The following is a 19675-nucleotide window of genomic DNA, read 5'->3' on the forward strand; positions in this document are numbered from 1 at the left end:
TATATAATGTTCAGAAGACAACATTCTACAACACTTCAGCTCTTAACATTCTTCTTCTGCAATGTTCTCTTGCCCTTAAGGGTGTGTGTGTGTGTGTGTGTGTGTGTGTGTGTGTGTGTGTGTGTTTGTGTATGTGTGTGTATGTGTGTGTGTATGTGTCCCACTTTAAAGCTAAACAGTGAACAGCCATTGCTTTTCAATATTTAATCAGTTATAAGTCTTTGCAGTAATGCCAACAACTACAAAAAGAAGCTTTGGTGACCAAAGCTGACAGCACTGTAATATGAAAATAAACACTAATATTTTATTGCTACAATATGTCCATTTAGTAAAGTAAACCATAGCCAAACTCCACACTAAGACCTGTGGCCTACCCAGGCACAAACTTGTGAGGAAGTTTACAATATGAAAAGTGAATTCCTTCCTGTAAAACAGAACTTCAGTTCAATCAGAAAGCAACTGGTTCCTCCTGATAGGCACGCCACTATTGCACAAGTGAGTCCATCTTGCCTGGCACATCCGTAGTGCGGCATGCAGGGAACAAAACTGAGTTAGACAGCCATGACAGTATGGTTCTTCTTCAGTGGCCTACATAGCATCTTCAAGCTCCTTCAAAACTAACCAGCATGGAGGAATCTTCCAACAGAGTGACAACTTGATTTCTTATGGCCCACAACAATGCATGTAGTGTCTCTAGCAGAAGGCTCTTACCATCTAGTCTGGGGGGTGACCAAGAGCAACGAAAGTAGTCTCTGCTTTAGGGACGTCAGGTTCATAGAGAAGTAGCCCATCCCTGGAACTGCCATTTTCAATTAATAACCTGTAGCTTTTAAAAGCAGCATTATTCATCCATGCGGAGGATCTCCATCAAAACTGTTTATGTTTTGTATTTTCTGTTTTCACTAACAAAATCATCAGGTTTTCTTATGTTTTTTTCACATGTCCTTTATTTAGTTAACTTCTACAGACTCTTTCCTCTCCTCTCTCTGACATTCATTACAGATTAAATGTTCCTACAGTATTCCCTTCTACTTCTATATCACATATATTCTACTCTCTTTCCTACCTTCTCCACTGTTTTCTTCTGCATCTCCTGAGCCTTTTTCCAGTCTCTATTTCATTTTTATTTATTTATAAAACACTTCAGTATTGCAACTGATTAAAGTTAATGCTGGCATGTGTGTGTGCAGTGTTGAGTGCATGTGTTTTTGTGCATATGTATGTGTATGTGATAGACATGTGTGGTGTATGTGTGTGGTGTGTGTATGTGGTATGGAATGTGTGTGTATGTGTGTATGGTATATGTGTGTTTGTAGTATGTGTGTGTGCATGTGTATATTTGTATGGCATATTTACGTGTGAGGCATGTGTATGTGTGTGTGTGGTATGTTTTTGTGCAGTGTGTGTATGTGTGGCATGTGTGCATGTGGTTGTATGTGTGTATGTGTGTGTGGTATGTCTCTGTGTGTGGTATGTTTGTGTGTGAGTGTGTTATGTGTGTGTGGTTTATGTGTGTATATGTGATATGTGTGTGTGCATATATATGTGTGTATGATATATATATGTGTGTGTGTCATATATATGTGTGTGTGTGTGTGTGTGTGTGTGTGCAGTATGTTTGTGTGTGTGATATGTGGTATGTATGTGTGTGTGCACATGCATGTGGTAGGGTTGTTATATGTAGTGTGGTGTGTGTGTGTGTAGTATGTGTGTATGTGTGTGCCAGCACTAATTGAAGGAAATTTAAGGCTCTCTATAATCTCACTTATTTCTCAGCATGAAATCCATTATGATCCTGCTCATATACTTATATTTATTTTGTAATTTCCGCACATTGTTACTTGAAGAGCTGATGAAACTTACTTGTAAGCATTCGCTCAAGTTACCTCCATCCTCAGAGTATCCTAGCAACGTTCATCTTCCCTGCCAAAGCTCTTGCAGCCTCCAAGCCCACTTTTTGTGCCTTACCCTTTGTTAGTTCTCAACCACTCTCTTCCTTCACCAGTCGATGTATGACTTTCCTCTCACTCAAATACAGCAGCCATTGGCATGTTCCATATGCTACATATCTCAGTATAACTTACTTCCTGGATAGTTGTATAATTACCCAATATATAATCTGTCATAACCTAAGCTCTCTCCCTAAAATGCAATGACTCAAATGCATGCATGCTAGTACTTACCATGCCACCTTATCAAACCTTATACACAGTGTGTATGAAAACAATATTTTCTAAAAGAACTCTGGCAGGGTGAATATGGGAATGGATGGATGAATGAATAAATGAATGAATGAATGAGCAAATATCTAGTGACTGAAGATTCACTCAGAATAGACAGACTACTTAAAGTGTCAACCGTTTGCCAAAACACATGTACACCTTTGTCAAAGAATTTATATGCAGAGGAGGATTTCTGAATCAGAGCATTTTTTGGCTACCTATAGATAAGGCACTTGCTCTGTCAATTATCCATAGCAATGTGAAACTTCCTTTGATGTTGTGCTGAGCCAGGTGAGGTTAATGAATGGGCAAAATCGAAAGGAAGTCATGGTTAAAATGTGAGATGGTATGAATCTTGATACTTGGCAACAAAAGAACAATCAGGAAAACAGTTCAAATTCATAACATCTGCCCACGCAGAAATAAAAGAATGGGAAGCTGTGGCTCGTAACTTTACTTACAGCTGCTGTACCTATGGAGCCTATCTGCTGTATCTGACAACCAATACCTCTCTGATTACATCTCTGCAGTGAAGACAAATGAGTTCGTATTATCTTTTTGTGTGTGTTTTTGTTGAGACCTGAGGATGATAAAAATTTAACCTAATAGCACTGAAAATACCATTTAGAACTATGTCTTGTTTGACTTTTTTAGTCTCACGAACAATCCCTAAGAGATCTCCAAGCAAATATGAGACAAATCTTTCTGACATCTGAAAAAAAAATAGAGAGAAAATCCTGCCTGTGGGATATACGTTTTATGTTATCAATTTAGACATTTATATGCAGCCAAAGTCATAAAGAAAGATCAGGAAAGATAAAGGTCTTTGAGGAAAACTGTGTCTATTGTCTTCGGAGGAAGTTATTCTCTACACTTAGAAAATAATGGGTAAAGCAGAGAGATGATGCTCCATAGAGGACAGATTACCCCAAATCCTACATCTCAGCTTTTGGTCTTCTGCTTGTGTGGAATATTTAGGAAACTGTAATCAACCCAAAAACAATAGAGATCTATTCTTATTTTACATATGCTTGACCTTACTACTCCTGAGGCTAAATATTCCATGACAGGGAGTTGGAGAGAAAACAATGTATCCACAAGCCCCAAAAGATTCCTAAGAAATTCTTAGAGCTGGGCATGGGAGTACATCCCTATAATCTCAGAATTTTGGAGACTAGAACTGGAAGATTATAAATTCTTTGTCAGCCTAAACCACACAGAAAGAGCCTGTCTCAAGAAAAAAAATTTTTTTTAAAGAAAGCTTTCTAAAATCACCTCATCCACTGTTACAGTTTGAGCCTCCAATGAGCACCACAGGGTCATGTACAAGTCCTTGACTCTCTGCCTGTTGTATGATTTTTTTAAAAAAGCAAAGCTCTAAATAGGTAAAAACTGGGCCTGGAGAGATGGATCAGCAGTTAAGAGCACTTGCTGACCCATCCAGAGGACCTGAGTTTAGTTCCCAGCACTCAAATAAGGCAGCTAATAGTCATGTGTAACTCTATATTCAGGGGATCCGATGCCTTCTAGTCTCCATAAGTGCCTTCATACATGCACATAAACATAGTAAATCGTTAAATGAAAAGGAGATATGGCCTTACTGGTAGATATGGGCTACAGAAGGTTCACCTTTGAAAGTTAAACTCAGTCCTAGTGCTAGCCTGCTGTGCTTCCTGGTCCATTATGGTATTACAAAAGTTCCACTACGTGCTACTGATACAGTCCTCACTAAGGAAGCTGTTTGGCGATATGCATTTTTCATCATGATGGACTGAAGCTATCGAAAGTCAAAATAAACCTGCCCTTCCCTAAGCTGGTTCTGTCAAGCAGTTGCTCACAGCTATGCAAACATAACTAATGTCTCTATGTGAGGCCAACCCCTCAGTTCAGACAAGAATGCAGGAAACTCAGAATCCTCCACGCCAATTAGGATTTTAACTCCTGTAATCAATGTCAGATACTGTCTGCAGAGGCGAGACGGGCAACAGTGCCAATAGAACCTTCCCAATCTGCTACAGAACCCAAACCTAGGAATGCAAATGAGACTTGGCCTCCTTTGTCTCCATTATTGGCATGGCAGGATGATCATTATCTCCTCCACTGTTTTTCCTCGGTGTGATATCTGGTGGGAAGAAAAGGCAGCTGATTACCGATGCTTTGGATTGGCTCCAGGAACATCACGAGGAGCCAGGAGCTTTGCTCTATCATCGATGCTGTAGTTTATCATTCCCTATGGTCCTGGGCAGATGGTCTGAGATTTTGACCAAGTCATTGGTGACAAATTAGGGCATAAAATAACACTCAGGGAGTCATGTTATATAGCAGCTTATTTGAGCTGAGAATACTGCACTGAGAAACCAAAAACAGTTTTATAAACATCCCTTATGTGTAAGGGGCTGTCACTCATCCATAGAAGGTTTTTTTTTTTTTTTTTTTTTTTTAATATGCAGAGTGGACAGACTTAGAATCACAAAAGTTTTCTCATTGTTTCTGGAACACTTTTACTCTTATAACACATAAGGAAATAGTAAGTTTTTATATGATTTTTCAAATCTTTTAAATCTTAGGTTTGATAGTAGTTTAAATTTACCATCTCTAATAAGAATCTTTTAGAAATCTGGTGTCTAAAAACATATTTTTTAATTATAAAATGTACAATGACTCTGTATCAGTAAGCAACCGTCAGTAAAAACTGTTATTAAACACTGTCCACTTTTTCCTCTGCTTTTTAACTGAGTTACTTCTCCTTTCTGCTGAAAAATCACCCTGCTTGACTTCCTCTGCTGCTCAACTAGGATATAAAGTTGGCACACCTCAGCTCACTTCCTCAAATGCAAACGCCATACGGAGTTTTACACCGTATATAAAACTGTAACACGTTCCTCACTTTCACAAACTTTCCCAAACCGTAAATGCTCCCCTGATAACTGGAAGCCGGCCCCACTCGGAAACTGCTGAGTCATTTCACTGAGCCCCTTCTGGGGGCTCACATTTAAGTCCCACAGTCTGGCAGCATCAATTAATTCATGCCTTCATGGTCTAGTGGGTAGCCTTTTAACCCTGACTTGTTGACACTCTTTCCTCTTAATATAAATACAAAAACATGAAAGTATGCAACCCCCATGACTAATGTGCATGAATCTACTTACTTACGTTATAATTACATGTTATGATAGTGGGTTAGAACCTACATAGATGAGACCATCAACAAAGAGGCTGCAGTCTGAGCGCCAAAGGATTTCAGAGCAGTGTCAGCTCAAGAAATGGGGTCATCATTGCAGTGAAGGGGAAACTAGAGGATGTTCCATGAAAGATTGGAGTATTAGATTCTTTTTAGAGGAAACTTCTATTTAAATTTGTTCTTATATTAAGATGAGGCACTATCAATAAAGGGAAGATTTCATATGAAATCAAATTTTAGGCCATCCCCAGAGGTAGACATTAATATAATCAGTACAAAAGACAGAAAAAATAACCACTGATCAGTTGGTAACATGCAAACCTAACATGTAGGAAACCTTGCAGTCTATTCAGAGCCCTGAATAACCTAGGCTTGGAAGGGCAGGCCTCTCATCTGGGCCCTTAGGAGGTAGAAGCAGAAAGAACAAAAGTACAAGGCTAATCCTTGTCTACATATCAAGCTGAAGGTCAGCCTGAGATAGATGAAACCACCTCTCAAAAGAAAATGTACAGGCAAATTTGAAGAGTATTCCCTAAGCCTTGTTGATCATTTGTTTAATTCTTACTCAGATTCTATAAAATAGTCAGTTGAGTTTCCCACTTTACTGATGCAAAACTTGAAACCCAAGAGATATATGGTAATTCAGTACACATGGGACACAAGTAGGAGAGTATTTATGAATTCAATGTCGATGGTCATTCTTTCATTAAGGAGCCAGTGGTTCTCAACAATAGTGACATGATGGCATATTTGTGAATTAGCTGTGCTGAGAAGACAACACAGTGGGGTCCTCTTCACTGCCTTTTAGCTTAAGGGAAACCAAGATTTTTGCACAGAGCACTTACAGATAAACAGAGAAGTTGGTTCTGTACCACACTACTATGCATAAATGCCAATGGGTCTCCCATCTAACCTTGTAAGGATTCAAGTTGCCGGTGACACCATCATACTTGCTCTATGTGGTGCTAGGCAACCTGGATTTTATTCATGCTAGGCAAGTTGTCTCCCAGCTGAGCTGAGATCCCAGCCAGGACGTTAGTGTTTTAGGAGACTCTAAGTAACTATGTTTTGAGAATGTCTTCCAATGGAAGGGGAAAAAAGCCTATTTTTAATTTTTCATTTATTGAAATTATAATAAAATTAGATTATTTTCCACTTTCCTTTCCTCCCTCCAAGCACTTCCACGTGTAGCACATACCCTCCTGTGATGTTCCAAATTCATGGCCTCTTTTTCCTTAATTGGTGGTGGTGATAGTAGTGGTGGTGATGGTGTGTGGATGTGTGTTTGTGTATGTGTGTGTGTGTCTGTCTGTCTGTCTGTCTGTCTGTCTGTCTATTTCTAATACAACCTGCTTAGTCTGTATAATATTACTAGCTCATCTATCTTTCAGTGCTGACCAGTTGAATTATTGATTGTTGTATAATTTTCTGGAAAGACTATTTCTCCTGCTCTCAGCATTCCAGTCTTTGTCTAGAATTGGGGCCTCTTGAAATCTCCCCTTTTCTATCTTAGGACATCCATTGGTGTTGCTCTTGTTCAGGTGATATTTAGGATGCCATATTAGTAACACGTCTTGGTTTTGGCTTCTGATATTTCTAGGTGACATCTTCAAGACAACTTGGACATCTATAAACAATTCAAAAGTGCCACAGAGGGAGTGAGTGTGGAGTTTGGGGGTAGAATATTTGCTTGGAATATTTTAGGACATGGGGAAGTGGGGAAGAAAGGAAAGAAAGGGAGAATAGAAGAATTAAAGTCAGGGAAAGGAGGAGATAAGCAGGTAGGAAAAGGAGAGAAGCCAATGGGGATAGAAAGAAAATACTCAAAAGTACTGAAGAAAAATAGGTTATTGAGCATAGGGTGTGGAGTACATGGAAGGTTCAAACACAAAAGTGAAGTCATTACCCTGAGTCAGTAGGGATTCTTACGAAATAAGACCTTTAAAAGGGAACTCCATCGTGAAGATCAGTTGTACGAATAGGTAAGCATCCCACTGCCCATAGTCAGTTATTGGATTTGAAGAGCTACTGGAGAGGCGGGGCTTTGAAGTGGATATTTTAAAGTCACAAGTCTAAGTTAATACCAGTGTAGGTAGAATCAAGAACAACAGCGCACAATGTTCCCTGGGAAAGTGTAGGACAGTAGCCTAGCATTGAGAGATGTTGAAGGAATGGCAACCTTGGAAAAGAAAACTGAGGTCCTGTTTGTTCAGGTTATTTTGTGCTTGATGCTACATAACCATTCTATGGGTGCTCTGTGAGGATGCCCCCTCCTCTCCTGTCTCATAATAAAAAGGTATGTCTATTGATTTCTACTCACCTGGGCCAGTGAAAGACAAGTGAGATGGTTGTTCTTTCACACATGGGACATTTGCATATTTGAAGACAACTGTCAGGCCATCCCTGCCTTTCAAACCTTTCCTTCTCTAAGACGTTAAGCATGGGGATTTATGTGTCTCACAATTACTATGGTCTGGTGGTAAAAGCTAGTCCATTAGACCTATAATTTTAAAATACACTTGAGAGTCTTAGCTATGAATTTAGATAGATTTAATTCTATATTCTCTATCATTTCACAGCATCCAGACTCCCAACATTTTCAGTGTGTCTTTTTAAGTGTCACCACTCCATTTGCTATAATTATTGTGTGTGCCTTCTGATTCCAGGTTTCCCAGCTTTAAGTGTTGTGAAAGAGCACGATGCCATAAGCTAAGAAAAGGACATTCCAAGGAGGAGAACTAGTCAACAGTGCAGAAGCTATTAGGGAGGTAGGAGAGCAAGGGAGGGAAAGAGAAAGGGACTGTGTGTTCTTATGCTTAACTAAAAGAAGACTGAGTATCTTAGTAGACATGCAATCTCAATAGCCATGTAAACTGAGAGACTTCCTGCCTTCTGACATTTCAACTCGTTGAGATAAAACATGACTCAATGGAGACATGGAAAACTGCATTACCTTGATTAAAAAGAAATCAAAAGCAAAAATATCAACTAAACAAACAAACAAAATAAAACATGCAGAATCTGCATTGTAGCACCTAGAAACAATTTCTGCTGACTTTACTGATTATATGTTAGCAATAGCACTTCCTTTGTGGAGCTGTTTATATGTTTACAATATTTGCTCAGCTATCACGAGGCTCCTAACAGCCACGGAAGATTTTACAAATGAGAAAGCCAATTCTAGAAAGCTGGTCTTAAGCATCAACTAGGACCAACTAGAAAACGAATCTCAGTCACAAATGTCCCTGCAAGGACCCAAACATGCACAGTCCCCTTGCTTCCATCGAGCCAGGACTTTGTCATGATTGGCTCAGAGATTCAAATACCTAATCTTCTAACCCACCTGTATGGAGTCAGACTTCACAACTTCATCTGTATGAGGGCACATTCTAAATAGACATCTGCTAAGTGCATTCAGAGATGGAATTTTGATAGTAAGCTGTATATAAGCTGGATGCATACGACTAACCGTAATAATCCAAAGATTCCATAGCCTGGCAACATAAAATTAGCAGCTGAAAACTATGTAAAAATCACATATGCTTTAAATGAATAAGTACGATAAGGAGAGATTTGTGTGCCCCTCACGGGCCAAGTGTCAGCCTCTTCTCATTTACTCCCCATGGCTCCTTAAACATTACTTTTAACTTATTTTTCAAATGAGCAGGCTGAGACTTTTTCTAACTTACTGGCACAAAGGGTAAGAACATCAGGATCTGATTTACTTCTGATAGAACAAGTCCTAAATAATTCTGTACAGTATTATTTTCCTTTACCTATGTAGAACAAGTGCATCTGAAAGCCTAAGGCGCTCTCCATGAGAAGCATGATCATCTTGCACGCGTGCAGCTATCATCAAGTGCCACCAGTTCTGTCACCGCTTCTTCACATGCCTCATGACCTCCAGGTCCCCAAGATCACATTTTCCCATATTACAGTAACCAGGAATGAAGAGTTTCACTTGTGCACCTGCTCAGAGTCCTGCGGTTAGGACTCGGGTCCTCACAAGTATGCTCACGCGTAGGGGCTCTTTCTTCCGTGTCTTTCCTGTGTCTAAAGGGGGTAATGTGGGGACACTGGCATGTGCAGGAGTCCTCTCTTACTCAGTGCTGACACATCACTCCACAATATTAGCAGCATTTACTATAAATCCCCACAATCTAGTCTCCCTCAGGGACCTCAAGGCTGGGCCACAGTTCTTAACATCCACGCTTGGTTAACGTCCCATCGCTTTCTCCAGGCAGCTTCTTCTAATTATTTGCAGCCTGTGTGTGACTTTAACCCTAGGTTTTCTTCCCTCACGTTGGGTGTACATTCATGCTGTATCCTCTGTAGCAAGAAGGTACTGGACCCTTCACACCTGTCTCTCCCACCTTCTCACCTCCACTTCTACCTATGAACAACCTCAAAGTCTTTCTGTTAAAGATAAAATTAAAAATAAAATGTTGGGGCTGGTGAGACAGCTCAGCAGTTAACAGCAGCAGCTGCTCTTCAGCATGTCATGAGTTCAAATCCCAGCAACCCCGAGGTGGCTCACAACCATCTGTAATGAGATCTGATGCCCTCATATGGCTGTCTGAAGACAGCTACCGTGTACTTTGGGTCGGAGTGAGCTGGGCAGGAGCAAGAGGGAGAAGGGAAGGGGGGGGAAATATAAAAAAATAAAATATTCTCAAGTCTCTGTTCCCCCTACTGTGTTACCATGGAGTGGAGACTGTGATAGAGACACCAGGCAGAGAGAAGACTATCCCTTCAATCATTGGCTTCAGCACTAATGTCTCAACTCTGCCTTAGTGCCTTTCATTATGCTTCCATCTAAAAATATTGAAAATAACTTTTGGAGACTTAGTAAAATCAGTTTGTGAAGACTGGCTTAACAGGTAAAGTGCCTGCTGTCAAGCCTGACTGACAACCTGAGTCCCTGGGATGCCCCAACCCCCCCCCCCACACACACACACACTAGATGATAGATAAACATATTTTTAAAATATACTTTTAAAAATAAAAAATGGCTTTGTAAATAAAAATCAAACTTTTTAAGTTTTAAAAGTTATTTATTTTATTTTTAGAGATGATAATATAATTACATCAACTCTGTTTTCCCTATTTACTCACAAAATCATCCCATTTACCTATCCATGCTATTTTTCACATTCCCGGTCACATTGCATTAATCTTTATTTAATAATGCTTTTAACACAACTAGACCCTCTGAGAACACACAACTCAACATGAAAATCCTGTTTTATTTGCCAACACTAAAGCATAGTTACAAACACAATCAAAACGTATTGAATATCCTAATTTTGTCAAACATAAGCTAATTTAAATCATGAACTTTAAAAAAAAAATTAGTCACTTTACACTCTTTTTTTTAAATGCCAAACTCTTACTGTAGGTTTGGACTCATTCAAGCCTAGAAGTATCCATATGACTGTGTTTAAAACTCATTTAGTTAAAGACGGTATAGGGAAAAAATATAAAAAAGTAATCACATAGGTAGACGTAGGAAGTTTCTCCACAAACTTCTGTTTGACAAAACAAAAAGGGTAAAATTAGCATGTAATATGGGATAGGAAATTTGGGAAGTCTAATGAGAACAATGCCATTGCTCATTTCTGTCACATTTTCTATATCCATTCATTGCTTGGTGGACACTTAGCTTGACTTTAGAGTTAATGAAGACTTCGACAATGATCTCAGGGATGAATTTAAGTGGTTTTATTTATAAAAATAAATAAATAGTCTGACTGAGACAAGGGGGATTGGCAAGGGAGCATATGAAGAGTAGAAGTCATTTAAGATATTTTAGGAGCTGGGCCATTCAGATAGATGGCTCAGAATGATACTTGCCCCCAAGACTGCCAGCCTGAGTTCAATCCCAGAATCCCACATGATGGAAGGGAGGGAGCTGACCTCAACATCTTGCCTAAAACCTCCACAACTGTTAACCCACCACATACATACACATGACCTCCTCCCCATCAGCACTAATAATAATAATGGTAATACTAATAATAGATATAATTTTTAAAGTTTTCAAGATACATAAGGCCAAAAATAACAGTAGCTTTCCAACTCAAACACAAAAGCAATGAGGATAAGCACATGCTGGTCAGAGAATAATTCAAATGCAATTTGCCCCACACCATTGGTGTCTTTTGTATGTATGTGTAAGGTTATGAGGAATTATCCATTGATTCAAGTCTTACATATAAAAAGAAAATCAACATGCACTGACTGTATGGGAGGCAGATACTGAAGATGCTAACATGCCAAGGGAATCTGCTTGTTCTTGTCTCTGAATGTCAGATATCAACGTGAATCAAGAACAGCTTCAAAGACTCACTGAATCCCTAAGCCTCAAGTTCCCACCAGATAAAAATGCCTCACATCACGAATAATTTACACTATAATTTTATTATAGCATTAAAATCATTTTTTTACACAATCATTCTGTAGGGAAAACCTATTTGTGTTTTTTTGACATGTTTTCATCCATAATGTAGCAATGATGTGAGGCACTTCAATTTTAAAGCTGTTTAATTATTTCCTTAATGGCACTATCACATTATTTTTTTATTTTTATTAGAGGTTCAAAGTTGATATTTTGTTCTTGAATTTATTCAGAACAATCTAAGCTTAGCTTAAGAATACTCTTGGGGTACAACCTGAGCTGGATAATTTAGAAAAATTTCAAAACACTAAAATCATGCAAATGTACATTGTATAAAGTGGAAAGGAAAACGAATCAAGCTTTTGATTTTCCCTGTGGGAAATAACTTTAATTTTATGAGAAAAGGCTATTGCCAGTTTGCTTCAGGAAAAGGTTTTAACAAGATTTTTCTAAAAAGGAAGACATTTTAAGACAGGAAGTTGGACCATAATCAGTAAGCTGGCAAGGTCAGATTGAGCGCAGTAATCAGCTAGGTCTTTGTTTAAAGCTACTTATGAATAAATTTCCTTTTTCAGGTCAGGAAGAGTCAGGGCCTGTGATTCTTTTGGCAGCTGTAGAGTATTTGACACAGTTTTCCTTTTCAGTAAGGAATTATCACATGGCATAAGCTCCTAAATTCTCTTTTTCAAGTAAGACCCTTTGTCTACAGAAGCAGTGAGGTGTAATGCCACACCAAGTATGATTGCATCTGCATTGTGATTTTCTTTTTTACTTCTGTGTTCAATCTTTCCCTGAATTTTTTTTTGTTAAAGAAGAAAAGGATTAGGGTGATTTCTTTGTAGAACATGCTGTACCACTGCTGTCATACACTGGCCTTAACACTGAAAACCCATGAACACTTTAAGGGAGGGGACTGCAAACTTTTTCTCAAAAACTTGACATTGAAAATATGACAGAGCGTGTCCCTTGGGGGTTGAGGAGGTGGCTCAGCCATAAGAGTGCTTGTTGCTGTTGGAGAAGACGTGGTCTCCATTCTCATCACTTATGGGATCTTATCTTAATCAGAATTACTACTGTCAAGGGTACAAGCAATACTAGTATGCTTGTGGTGGGGTGAGAGGAGCAACTCTCTTCACTGCTGGTAGAAGTTAAATTTATGTCTTCACTGTGGAGATCAGTATGAAGAGTACTCAGAGAACTAAAATTAGAACCAGCACATTCCCCAGCTGTACCACTCCTGAACATATTCCAAAAGACCCTACATCGAACACATCTTGCACATCTGTGTTTATCACTGCTGTATCCATAATAGATAAGGAATGGAACCAGTCTAAATGCCCACCAATAGTTGAAATAATAAAGAAAATATGGTACATATGCACAAGGGCATGTTTTGCGTCCATAAAAACATTAAATCATAGGGTTTGTAAAGAAAATGGATGAAACTAATACTTATTTTTGAGCAAAAAAAAAATGCTAAAAATCAAAATGGGAAATATCACATGCTTTCTGACAGATGAATCCTACAGCTTGATCTTCATTGAAAATGTGTGAGTGTTCTATATATGAAAGAGTATATATCATGAAACTAGAAGGGGGACATGAGAGCAGAAAAAATCTTAAAGGAAAGGGGGGAAAGGATGACAGAGCATGTGTGACAGGAAAGCAGAAGGGAAGCACTGTAGGAGAAAAGGGACCAGTGGGAAGAGGAGTGGGACGTGGGGAGAAGGAGCCGGGGAGGAGCAACAGGAAAGGTGAACGCATAAAATCATCTTAATGAAGTCCCTTACTTTGCAGCCTAATTTTAAAAAACTAATTTGAAGGATGAGAGAGTATCACCTATTATTCTCTGTGATTTCTAATTCTCCTTCTTCAGTGGCAATAAAAATAAAATTATAATTAAATTCTGTGCAAATGAAAACTTTGTTTCCTTTGTTTTCTTTGTTTTGTTTTATTATTGTTATTAGTGTTAAAATTGAAATTTAATCATATTTCTTCATTTCCCTTTCTTCCTTCCAAACTTTGCATACACCCCTCCTCTATCCTTCAAATTCATAGCCTCTTTTTTCATTGTTATTGTATGTATTAATATATTTTCACATACAGATATATTCTTAAATATAACATGTTGAGTTCAAGACTACAATAGTACACTTGACAAACCGGATGGAGAAAATCCCATGAGGCCTCAACTCTACACAAAGAACTACTGGCAACTGATAGAGATTGGACCCAGAAGAGGTGGTTCTTCCCAGGGGAAAAAAAAAATCACACCATTTGGTTGTCCAGTATCAGATGGTCAACCCTGATAAACTTACCACTTTGATAGGATGGTGTATTTAGCTATCCAACCAACACCAGCACCCTGTGCTGTGATGCTGTGTTGACATCAGTTTGGTGCAAATAATGACAAGCTCAGTTTCTGTGCCCTAGGTGTGGATAAAGGAGATGTTATAGGAATTGGCCTTAAAAATGGCCAAGCAGATTTTTTTTCCTTCATTATCTTGGCTTTTTATACAAGATATACAGATGAGCTGTAACTTCCTAAATCAGCTAGAAAAGGGAGTCACTGTCTGTGAACTTGTTCTCATGCAACAACTTCCACCTCAAGGTACAGAAGTCAGTGCTCTTTGGCTATGTTTTTACTTAAGCAATAAGTACAGAATACACATGTACTCTGTTATACATTTTTTTTAAGATTGGTAGGCCATGGGGTTTCAATTCCTCTAACTTCCTGCACTAGCTGTGAGAGCAACCACCTCACTTCTTGTAGTCTTCAAGGGAGACAAGACATATTAAGAGTAAAGTCTTAATCCAATCTTCAAAATTCCTGCTTCCGGAGAAGAGTGTGTACAGCTGTAAGGAACTAACAGAAACTAATTTATGTGTTTTTCCAGCCTGTCTCTGTGTAATTATGCAGGTTTAAAAGGGTTTAAAATATTATATTTGGTGCTTACATTTTGAATATGCATAAAGCAATAATATTTCTACTGATGTTTGTTAACGACTCTCAACAGTTGGTTAAATTATTGGATTTTTGAAGGTCTAAGAATTTTTCTCTTCCATGTGTGCATATGATGCAGGTCCATGTATATGCATGCATATACATGTATGTGAGTTCAGGAACATTTGTGTAGAATGCATGTGAAGGTCAGAGGACCTCAGGTGTGAGCCATCATCTTCACCTTGTTTGACACAGGATTCCTTAGCTGTTAACCACAGCTGTCCCACAAGCCTCCAAGGACGTACCTTTGTCTGCCTCCCATTTTGCCCTAGCTGGGGTTAGAAACTCACCACCATACCCAGCACTACATGGGTCCTGGGAATTGTAGCTGAGGGACCAACACTCACAGGGCAAGTGCTTTCTCCAGTAAGCCATCCCTTTATCCAAGGGCTAAGCTTTTAATTAACTAGATAAAATTGTGAACAGTTTGTCTCATTCAAGGAGAAAACTCTAAATTATGAAAGTAAGAATATCAACAAATTTATGGGCCATAAATCTATGTAACCAAAATTCACTTGAATCCAGAAACTACTGGAACTCTGAATTTATAGACAGAAAGGTCAACATTTTCAAACAGTAGGATTTACTGAACTAAAATTTTATGGGACCAGAAATTTTTGTGACTGTTATACAATGATAACAATTGACAGTTCGCTGTGACCTAATCGATGTGCATTCTCCTAGGAAATTGGTGATATACTCAGGATAGACTTTCAATATTAACGTTATAATGTGATTTCACTTTAAAGCTTTTCAAAATTCTTCCATAGTAGGAATATCTCATACTTGTAAATTGTGCAATCTGACTCTGTAATTCTGGCAACAAAATAACATGGTGAAGTTATCAAACTATAAAATTATTTTAAACATGTTTTGGGGATTTATTTAACTTATTTATTTATTTACTTACTTACTTACTTATTTAAGACAATACCTTACTATTTGTTTCTGGCTGTCCAGGACCTACTTTACAGACCAGGCTGCTCTTAAACTTGGAGTGATCCCTTCTTCTGCCTCTGCCTCTCTGTCCCTCTGCCTCCGCCTCCACCTCTCCGCCTCTCCGCCTCTCGGCCTCTCGGCCTCTCTCTGCCTCTCTCTGCCCTCTGCTTCTCTGCCCCTCTCCGCCTCTCCGCCTCTCCGCCTCTCTCTGCCTCTCTCTGCCTCTCTCTGCCTCTCTCTGCCTCTCTCTGCCTCTCTCTGCCTCTCTCTGCCTCTCTCTGCCTCTCTCTGCCTCTCTCTGCCTCTCTCTGCCTCTCTCTGCCTCTCTCTGCCTCTCTCTGCCTCTCTCTGCCTCTCTCTGCTTCTCTGCCCCTCTCTGCCTCTCTGCCTCTCTGCCTCTCTGCCTCTCTGCCTCTACCTCTCTCGGCCTCTCTCGGCCCCTCTCGGCCCCTCTCGGCCTCTCTCTGACCTCTGCCTCTCTCTGTCCCTCTCTGCCCCTCTCTGCCTCTCTCTGCCTCTCTCTCTCTGTGCCTCTCTGCCTCTCTGCCTCTCTGCCTCTCTGCCTCTCTGCCTCTCTGCCTCTCTGCCTCTCTGCCTCTCTGCCTCTCTGCCTCTCTGCCTCTCTGCCTCTCTGCCTCTCTGCCTCTCTGCCTCTCTGCCTCTCTGCCTCTCTGCCTCTCTGCCTCTCTGCCTCTCTGCCTCTCTGCCTCTCTGCCTCTCTGCCTCTCTGCCTCTCTGCCTCTCTGCCTCTCTGCCTCTCTGCCTCTCTGCCTCTCTGCCTCTGCCTCCCTCACACTGAGCTTAAAGTGTGTTCCACCATACATTTTGGGGGGGATACTTCTAAGTCATGACCTTTATATGTGAAACACCATAGACAGTAACCTTTTAAATAGACTAAGCTCAATAGATTGCTCTTTAAATTGGCTTCACTGTCAGAAAAAAATAAATGGGTTCTGGTTTACATCTGTCTAATGCCTTATCATATGACTTGAGTCCAAGAATAACTATCATATGAAAGTGAATGGATATTGATCAGAAGTTTGGGTCTACCATTAAAGTTGGAGTGAAAAGATGATGAACTCTAGACTGAAGGTTAAAGTTTCTAATACAGCCTGATGCTAAGGCAGACCTCATGTGGTATGTCATACACTCTGGGAGAACTCATGTTTTCTGCCACATCTTTCCCCAGGATCTGTCACTGCGAAGGAGATGAGGAGAGCCCACTCATCACACCCTGTCGCTGCACAGGAACCTTGCGCTTTGTCCACCAGTCCTGTCTCCACCAGTGGATCAAGAGCTCAGACACACGATGCTGTGAGCTCTGCAAGTATGACTTCATAATGGAGACCAAGCTCAAGCCCCTTCGAAAGGTAGGGGCAGACTAGGGGTGAACGAGGGAACTTGTAAAGCAGGCTTGCTTTCAAACATAGTTCATAGAGGATGCTTGTCCTGTAAAGGACTCAATAGCTAAAATACAGCCATATCTTTGGAGGTAAATCAGTTTGTTTTATTTGGCATTGTGTGAGTTCTGGTTTATATGCCATCTTCCCAAGATTTCTTTAAAGGTGTACATGTACAAAGATACATAGAGAAATACATATTAATAAATATAATATATTTATTATTCAACGTAATTGAATTGATAAGAACCATGAAAAGGGTCTTCTTTTCAGGTTAGTACCTATAGCTAAACAATAGGATCTATTAAATAGCAAGAACTCACCTAACTTTTAGAAAGTTGACTACTGCGGAATAAGAAAACAATCTATTCTGTATGATGGGCCTAGTTTATGTTTAACTTCTTTTAATGTTTGGTCTGATGTTTTACATATCATTGAAAGGAGTTACAAATAAAAGCCACTATTTTCTATATTGTTCATCATATTGCAAATGAAACATGAAATTTATCTCGAAATCCTTCATCTATGTTAATTCTTTTCTAAAACATGATTGTAAGACTCTGAGCCAAGTATAAAGTTAACATTTCAGAGTCTCCAACACACCACTTGTTAAGGACATCTGCAAGGGCAATGTGCTGCAGATAATTCATTCTCCAGCCCTGGGGTTTAACATTTAACTTATTCATCTTTTAGCTCCCTAACTGCAGCCTTACATCTATATAAAACATATCTATGTATATAGATACCTCAATATCGAACAGGAGTGAGAGTACTGCAATTTAAATAATGAATGAGCCCAGAGCTACTTTTCCATTTAAATGAAATGCAGAGCTAAAGCAGATAGAAAGAGCAATGCATGGAAATAAACATGATGAGCTCCCAAATGAGAAGAGATGAACATAAACACGACTATTCCACAAGGTGCCTAATGGGAGGCAAGCCATGTAGCCACTGTAAGTCTTCATTCATTCTGTAAATTATGAGGATGAAGAGTAACATGCCCTATTTTTGTAATACATGGATTTTTGTCATCTTTAAATGATTTACAGATTTCAAAACTATGTACAAATTACCTTTGGAGAAATGCATTGTTTTTTTTTTTTTTTTTATTTATCTTTGGGGTAACTTGAATGCCAAAAGGTGACTTTCTGGTTCTCAGCCAAGGGACAATCATTGCCAAGGTAGAACATGATGGGTACTCCGCTCTGTGCTTTATATGCTAAGCAGACACTGAACTGGCAGAGCTAAATGATGTGCTTTGACTCTTTGAGTTTATCTTCTTGTCCCTCAAGGAACTAATTACAAGCTGTGTCAGAGCATCTGCATCCTTCCTTGTCCCCTTTCTTTTCTCTACTTGAGAGTGTGTAACATATTAAACATGATACAGAGGAAGAACTGAAAACCAATCCTAGCATGCATAGAGTAACTTCATAAATACAACTTCAATCCTTTCCTGCTATTTCATCATCAATAATTTACAACTAATCTATTTGTAACCAGAAGAAGATACAGCTGCTTATATTCATCACAGCGAATGTGTTGTTGAAACTTGAGGAACCTGTTTATTAATGGACTAGTATAATTTCTTTAAAAAAATTCTTTTGACCATAAGTATTGGCAAAGGACACTATTTAAACATCCTACATATTTGGTAGAGTTATATATTCAGGGAGTGTTTACATCTAACATAGATGAGACTCTTCAGAAGCCCACAGATGTGTTTTATTTAAGCCATTAAACTTGAAAATTAGCCATCAACATTTAACTATGTGATCATTTCTTGTACAATTTCACACATTAAAATTGGTTTGGATACCATAGTACCTGGATTGACTGAAACCACATTCCTATGGACCACAAAAGTGGGGCTCATAAGGGAATGGTGTGTTGCTGCTGCAATTTTCTTTCAAGTTTCTGCATTTCTTACTTACCTGCCCCCCAACATACACCTGGATCTTGAGGTCCCTAAATACAGCACCTCTATTTGCACAGCTGTGGCCTGGAAGGAGGATATGAATATCCAATCCCAATGTAAGGCAGAACTCCTAAACATGAGGAATTGGTATATCTTATCATTCTTCCAGGACAATGGAAAACATTTTAAATTCTCATTCCTTTAATTTAAAATTCTCATTTTAAATTCTCCTTCCTTTTAAAAGGTGTATAAAAGGCAGTATCTTCAACATCATTTTAGACTGTGGACTGATTTGAAACAACATATGAAAGCATTTTAACCTGTTCTAGATGGTTTCTTCTGATGGTACTGAAATTCAGCAACAGTATTCTTTTGGTAGTCTTTAAGTGTCCATAAAGAATGCTAGTTATAACTTCTGGTAAGAATATATTTGAAGTACATTCCATTAATTGCTTGCCACTAAGTAATTCCATTACATTTTACATCATTCTAAATACCAAGCACATGAAACAATTAATTTAACTAATGATTCTGGATATCTACCATCAGCAGAGGTGGGAGAGTGTGGTTAGATGAAATGACATCTTAAAAGAAAGGACCAGATGGGGCTTGGGGCT

At 39.1% G+C, this 19675-nt stretch overlaps 1 protein-coding gene across 15 annotated transcripts in view; it reads left to right on the forward strand.

Moving 5' to 3' along the window:
- Positions 1 to 19675, forward strand: part of Marchf1 (membrane associated ring-CH-type finger 1) — a 737296-nt gene that overhangs the window by 680218 nt on the left and 37403 nt on the right. For all 15 annotated transcript variants that reach the window (XM_034520273.2, XM_034520272.2, XM_076914208.1 and 12 more), the window contains one exon: positions 16933 to 17113. In XM_034520273.2, the coding sequence (XP_034376164.1) occupies positions 16933 to 17113 (181 nt within the window). The remainder of the gene's footprint in view (positions 1 to 16932; positions 17114 to 19675) is intronic.

Source organism: Arvicanthis niloticus, chromosome 16, assembly GCF_011762505.2.
Source record: "Arvicanthis niloticus isolate mArvNil1 chromosome 16, mArvNil1.pat.X, whole genome shotgun sequence".
In the NCBI taxonomy this organism is placed as follows: Eukaryota; Metazoa; Chordata; class Mammalia; order Rodentia; family Muridae; genus Arvicanthis; species Arvicanthis niloticus.